This window comes from Stenella coeruleoalba, assembly GCF_951394435.1.
Source record: "Stenella coeruleoalba genome assembly, chromosome: 13".
In the NCBI taxonomy this organism is placed as follows: Eukaryota; Metazoa; Chordata; class Mammalia; order Artiodactyla; family Delphinidae; genus Stenella; species Stenella coeruleoalba.
Genome location: NC_137159.1, coordinates 22,831,319 through 22,838,090, shown reverse-complemented (window position 1 = coordinate 22,838,090; position 6,772 = coordinate 22,831,319). Strand labels below are relative to the sequence as shown.

General features: G+C 38.4%; 1 protein-coding gene across 2 annotated transcripts; it reads right to left on the bottom strand.

Moving 5' to 3' along the window:
* Nucleotides 1–1,596: 1,596 nt before the first annotated feature.
* On the bottom strand, nucleotides 1,597–5,658 carry LRRTM4 (leucine rich repeat transmembrane neuronal 4). Of its 2 annotated transcripts, none has more exons than XM_079940057.1 (2): nucleotides 5,006–5,658; nucleotides 1,597–3,156 (listed from the first exon to the last, which is right to left on the bottom strand). In XM_079940057.1, the coding sequence occupies exons 1-2, from the start codon at nucleotides 5,007–5,009 to the stop codon at nucleotides 1,604–1,606; spliced, it is 1,557 nt and encodes a 518-aa protein (XP_079796183.1). In that variant the 5' UTR covers nucleotides 5,010–5,658; the 3' UTR covers nucleotides 1,597–1,603. The 2 variants fall into 2 exon arrangements, with proteins under 2 accessions (XP_079796183.1, XP_079796182.1); XM_079940056.1 differs by having other exon boundaries at nucleotides 5,425–5,452.
* Nucleotides 5,659–6,772: the final 1,114 nt, after the last annotated feature.

Sequence of the window (6,772 nt, the reverse complement as noted above, 5' to 3'; positions counted from 1 at the left end):
ACTTTTCTTATTTTCAATCAAAAAAAAGAGGAGAAAATGAACTCTGCGAAGAATGGCTCCATATTCCAAATTACACTGAGCTGGAGATTACTTCAGACTCAGTGCTTTGTCTGAAAACATTTTCATTAGCATCTGCGTTTAGGATTATGGAAAGATTTGGGAATATATTATCAAAGAGCAATTTATATTTTTCAACTCTTATAACTAGTATTAAAAAGGGCAAAGTCTTTAAATTGTCATTAAAACTTTCTTTCGAAAAAGCAGTCATGTAAAATTGGATACTAAGATGACGCAGAGCCAGAACTTTACCTCTCTTTACTAATTTATTCTTGTAACAAGGCCTAGGCAGTCACAGTCTTTGCACTTTTTGATCAACTTTACCAAGTGAAGAATAATTTGCATCCAGTATTACTTATTAACAAGTTGGAAATCTGTGACCATTTTCCTACTCATAAACACATTCCTATATATGACCTTTAAAATTAAATAATCAGACACTGATCCAAACTTATTCTCATGAAAATGAAAATAGTATAACATGAAATGCCTTCATTTGAGGTGATTGTTACAGAAAGGGAAAATACTCAGAACCCAAATCTCTCTCTTTTTATTTATAACTATTTGCATCATTTAGTTTTGGATTAGTTTAACAAGAATACACATTATGTCTTTGGGGATGACAGCAACACTGACAAACAGTCCCTGTTATGTTTGTCATTATGTTATTGCTAAATCATCCACAACATCATGACCTGATTTTAGTTACCAGGGACAAAGCCAAAATGTAGAATTTAAGTTTCATTCTGATTACATACATAAAGCCAGCACTTAAGAAAACTTTTGAAAAGTGATCTATGTCCAGTAATAAAAAAACAAAAAGTAAAAAGGAAAGTAAAGGAGGAAGGAAGAAAAGAAAGAAAGGAAGGGAGAAATAAGGGAAGGAAGGCAGGAAGGTAGGAAGGAAGGAACGGAGGAAAAAACACATCTTTAAATGCCTTAATACAATTACACAATAGGCCTGACATTCTCTATGCTGGTATAATAACTAAATGGCAAGTAACACAGAAACAGTTATCCCTATGAGATCCCTGCTGCATGCTTTAATTAAAACTAAAAAATGTACAACGAAATCAACCCTTGGGTAAATTGCTCTTTGGTTTAAATCTTCATTACCTCCTGGAATTTTGGTAAAGTCACTTTGTTTTTAAATTAAGCTGGCCCCTCCTTCTTTACTTGATTACAAAAGTCAAACAACAAGAACCAGACATAAATTTTAGGATGAAAAGAGTTTTGTGTGTATGTGTGTTTGTAAGTCCAACCCCTGTATACAAACTGTTGAAAAACAGATGTTTTAACATAGTGCTTTATTCCAACTTAATATCATCCTTGAATGAACTTCCTTCAAGTTTCAACCATTTAAGGAAAAAAAAAAAAAAGCAGTCAATTTCCTGGTGGTTGTAATTTAATTAAGTAACCTTTCACACTGAGCAAAACCCAAAAGCAAAAGGGTCATTACTCTTTCTAGTGATTAGAGATACCTCTAGAGCTTCAAACATTTACCTCTCCTTTCCCACAGTAGAAACGCTTTTAGGAGGATCATGGTTCATACCTCACATTCCCTGGAGCCAGAGATGGTATATGTGCAGGGCCCAGATCCATTTACCGATATATCCATGGTCTCAGAGTTTGTAGGCTTGTAGTCCACATAATACTCCTGTAAAGGGGAATTCATTTGTCTTTCAGACTCTCTGGTCTTTTTCCGCCGCCTCTTCATAATAGAATGTTGCTGAAGTTGTTTCATGCTGGCTGGGTAGCGTTTCCAAGACACATAGATTACCAAGAGGATCATGGCCACCGAAAGAAAGAGAGCCACGCTCCCTGCAATAATTTTGTGAAATGAAACATGCTCATACTCTTGCTCTGTGCCAGGAATCTGAAACCCTGGGGAAGGGCTTGGTGTTTCAAGAGTGGACTGGCTGGGGTCAGATTTTGAGGTTGTCGGTTTAGGGATAATTAAAGGCTTCTGGGGAGTTTGGGGCACAAGCTGTGATTTTTCTGTGTTGACCACCTGGACTTCAGAACAGATATTATATGTTTCCACTGCATCACTAACCTTTTCACCTTGGATATGCTTAGGTCCTGCACATATCATGGTGCTTTCCTTATTTCCTTTAAAATTCTTAAGCCAATAAAATAGAGGACAAATGCTCCGACTGCATTCCCACATATTCCCAGACAAAGTGATGGATATTAATGATATCCACGCATTGACAGTTTCCTGTGAGATGTTGGTAAGCTTGTTGGAATCCAAATTCAATTTTTGCAAATTGGGCAAACATTTAAATGTGCCTGGCTCAATTCCTTGGATATCATTCCCTGATAAATCCAAGTTGTGCAAGGAACTCCAAGTCCATGTCAAGCCTTGGCTAATGGAGCGAATCCTGTTCCATTGTAAGTAAATTGAGCGGAGGTTGAAGAGACGTGGAAAATGAGCAAAGTTGATCTTGGAAAACTGATTGTGCTCCAAGTGGAGCTCTTTTAACTTCAACAGGCCAGCAAAAGCATTTCTGGACAAGCTTCGAAGACGATTATAACCCAAATCCAGAAAGTCGAGATTTCGACAGTCTTGAAAAACTCTGATGGGCACTGTCTTTAACGAGTTAGATCTCAAGTGCAAAATGATGAGTTTCCGAAGGCCTTTAAATTGTTCAGATTGCAATGTCTGAAGCTTATTGTAGGAGAGGTCCAGACTGCGGAGATTGGGAACCGGGTGAAATGTTTTATTGTGCAGATAGGTAATTTTGTTGGAGCTTAGAATTAATTCTTTCAGTCTACGGATCCCTTGAAATGCATCTTCATCCACTGAGCTAATGTAATTATGGTCAAGATAAAGCCATATAAGCTGGTTAAGGCTGGCAAACTGATTGGATTTGAGTTTCTGAATGCTGTTGAACCTTAATGATAAGCCTTGTGATCCTCCAGAAATGTTCTCAGGGATATCTGTGAAAGCATGAGACTCACAGTACACAATTTTGCCATCACATCTGCAGTTCTTTGGGCAAGCTTTCTGAGCCCCCGTGAGCATAACAAGCAGCAGTGTAGGAAGTAGCACTAGCACTACACGCATGCCTCTCAGCTGCGTAATTAAATGGAAACCTACAATATTAAAAGAAGACAAATGCACATTGTAAAGCTATTAATGTAAATCACCACCAGCTTACCAATATCAGGGGCATTTCATCTAGTGTAGTAATGGGACAGTTGATTTAAGAACAATGTATTTGACACTTAAAGCTTTATTTTCTTCAGTGTTGCATGTTTGCTATTTAGGTTTCATGTTTTCTTCCTTGATTTCCAAATCGCCACAGTGTCATAGAACTAAGCACAACTTCCTGAGTTTCAGGAGTTCATACGTGCATCAAACACTGAAAAACACCGAGCCTATCGTATCACATAATGGCGACATTTAATAACATCAGTGTTTGGCTAGTCACTCTACTGAACACCAGTACTAAAAGGAAGAGTACTAAGTCTTCTGGTAATGGGAAAAATGTATCTTAGTAAGCCCTGTACTTGTACATCTTTCTTAGTTGAGTAAAGAGGCTGTGATTTGGCAAAGGAGCTTCAGTAAACTGTCAAGGTAACCCAAGTTCTCCTTGCTTGAAATTGCATCCTTATTGCATAATGAGATAACCATATAGGAGCTCTGAAAAAATGTCCCTGGGACCAGTATAAACAGCCAGTGAAGCATGGTATGAAGACTAGTAACAGCAGGAGGTACTCTCAATGTGTTAATAAGCATATATGCTCTCAACGTTCAGGAAGAGATTCCTACTGAGGCTCTCCTGCTCAGTGATCACAGGCTCAGTGTCCTAACTACTAATAACACAGAACACTCCAAAGCTATGACTATCAAATTCTTATTAAATATTTGCATAAAATACAAAATAATCTTGGGTAGCACTAGTTTTTTTCTGATATATTTAACACAGTTGGTTTTGCAAATTTGGAGGATAAACAAGCAGAGAAACAGCAGACTATTATTTCCCCCCATCCCAACCTGTTCAAATTTCTCACGACTTTTTTTTCTCCCCAACCTCCATTAACTTCAGAAAACCTGCAAAGTTGCAATCTATTGGCACTTATGCTGCATTTCCAAGTCATAGCATGTTAAAGGACTTCTTTCCTCTATCAACAGTAGATTTATTATTTCTTAGCGGTGAGGGGAAAAAAAAGTACCTTGTGCTGCAGTTTCTTTATTAATCTTAAATATTCACGTTTTTAACCAAGAGGCAATCAGCCAAATCCCTAATTTAAAAAACAAAACAAACAAACAAAAAAACACTTCTTTTACTGTTAAGAGTTTTTTTTTTCTTTTTTCTTTTTTTTTTTTTTTTAAATTTGAAACCCGATCTTGCTCTCTGTCCTCTTGCCAGCTACAGACTCATTGAAATACATTCCAGCTCTCCCAGACAGGAAAAAGGGGTGGGGGGGGGAGCCAGTCACACTTGAAAAAATAAAACTGGCAAATGACTGCTGGAAATTTGGAAGCTGTGTTCAGGGTACATCTTCAAAGATAAAACAAGCCCTTGTGCGACCTCTGATAAAGTAATGACCCCACCCCTACACACACGCAGTAAAGTGTTAACAATCTTCCTGACAGCAACCAGAAATACAAGCATGGTTAATATTATCAAGAAATAGAAGGAAACATAACATTTATCTCACGCTCAATTCCCAAGCCAGGATACGCATTCGGAAGAGACAGTCTGAAAAATATTTCTCCAGTCTGTTTAAGTCCATGTTATGCATTTACAGTTTAAAAAAACGAGAAAAAGGAAAATGATCTAAAAATATAATAGCAACTATAGTGAGTCAACTGGCAAACTCCGAGGCTGCCGCTTTTTGCCTGTTTTCCTGTCTTTTATCAGCTAATGCCACGACTGAGAATACGAAGCCAAGAGGATCAGCTTTACTAAGAAGGAAACAACAAAAGTTCACTTACCCATCCTTTGTCATCCAAAACGGTTCCCCCCTCTCTCAGCTTTCTTCTTGTTTGGTCTCACGTGTTGAAACCACCACCACCTTCATGATACAGTGCGGCTGTCATTCACACCATTCTGATCCCACATGTCAGCTAGTAGCCCCATACAAACTTCCCCAGAGGGGACAGACAAAAAATATATATATACATATAGGAAAAAAAAAATCAGCACGTAGTGGGATGGGGGGCAGGGAGAAGGAAGCAGTTGGGGGGTGGGGGAGGGCCTCTAGGCTCTGAGCATCATTGTGTAATTCACCAGAGACCCATCAGCAGTAATTGGCAATCTGTGCAAAAGAGCTACAGCCCATCTCGAAGGTAACCAACTTCTCTGTAAAAAGAGAGGAAAAAAAAGAAAAAGAAAAAGAAAATCTTCAGAATACCTGGCATTCCTTATTGTGCTGGCTTTTGCCATTCCCAGATAAAGCAAATCATCCTCTGGATTTTCAGTTCTTCAAGCAAGTAGGCCTCCTGTGCTGTATGAGACCCCAGTTTAAAAGCTATGCAGGCTAGGTTTATCCATTTAGCTGGTCAGGTTTAAAGTGTTTTGTAGCTGTGCTGAGAGGCAGGCCTTGTCTAATTCAGAAGGCTTTCCAGAGACTGATGTTGCTCAGAGCTTGTTGGTGCTAATGCTTGAGTTTGTGATACACTGAGTGCCCTCCGCTGGAGAAAACAGATTGCACATTAAAGACAGGAACAAGTGAGCCTGTCAGTGGTGTGCAGCCTTCCCTCTCTCAGAAAGGGAAATTAAAGGCACAGGATCACTTTTTTTCTCCGATAATATATGTTATGAAAGGTTTATGCCAAAGAGTTCCATTCAGTGATTTCAAATATTAAGTAAAATACTGCATCTCTAAATATTATTCAATTAGTAGTTTTTAAAGTTTCCTTGACCTGATTTTTTTCTACATATATCACAGGGGATATATGTTTTTTAACAACAGAAATAATTTCAGTTTTAGTTTTGTTGATGTTGTTTTGTTCTATTTACAGAGTTTTAAGCAAACCAAAAAGAGAAACATTCTTTTTTAGTAGAATTATGTTTATTTTCATTCAATAACTTAATTCAGCCTGTTCAATGTCCATATTTCCATTACTCTCTTGATGGGTCATATGGACAGAGTGCTCAACAGGTATAAACAGCCCAAACTGAACCTCATTAGCCATATATGCAGAATTCTAATGCATTAGCCAGGAATTAATAGAGGCCTTTCCCTTGAGAATAAAGTCATACTCAAGGAAAAATATCACGTTTAAAGATAGTTACATTAAAAAAATTTAGGTCTAACTTTTAAATTCCCAACTTTTGATAATAAAATATATTCTGCAGTTTTGCACATTTATTGAGGAGTCTAGATCATTACTTTCAAAAGTGCACATTTATGGCCTAAAACAGTCATCTTTAAATACTATACTACCATATGTGCATGTAACTAAGAGAGACAACGTTAGGTAAGAGAATTCCTGCTTCACATCCTTATTGCAATCACTGTCTTTAAAACTCATTTACTTTTTTTTTTTTTTTTTTTTGCTGTACGCGGGCCTCTCACTGCTTTGGCCTCTCCCGCTCGGAGCACAGGCTCCGGACACGCCGGCTCAGCAGCCAAGGCTCAGGGGCCCAGCTGCTCCGTGGCATGTGGGACCTTCCCAGACCAGGGCACGAACCCGTGTCCCCTGCATTGGAAGGCAGGCGGACTCCCAACCAGTGCACCACCAGGGAAGCCCTCATTT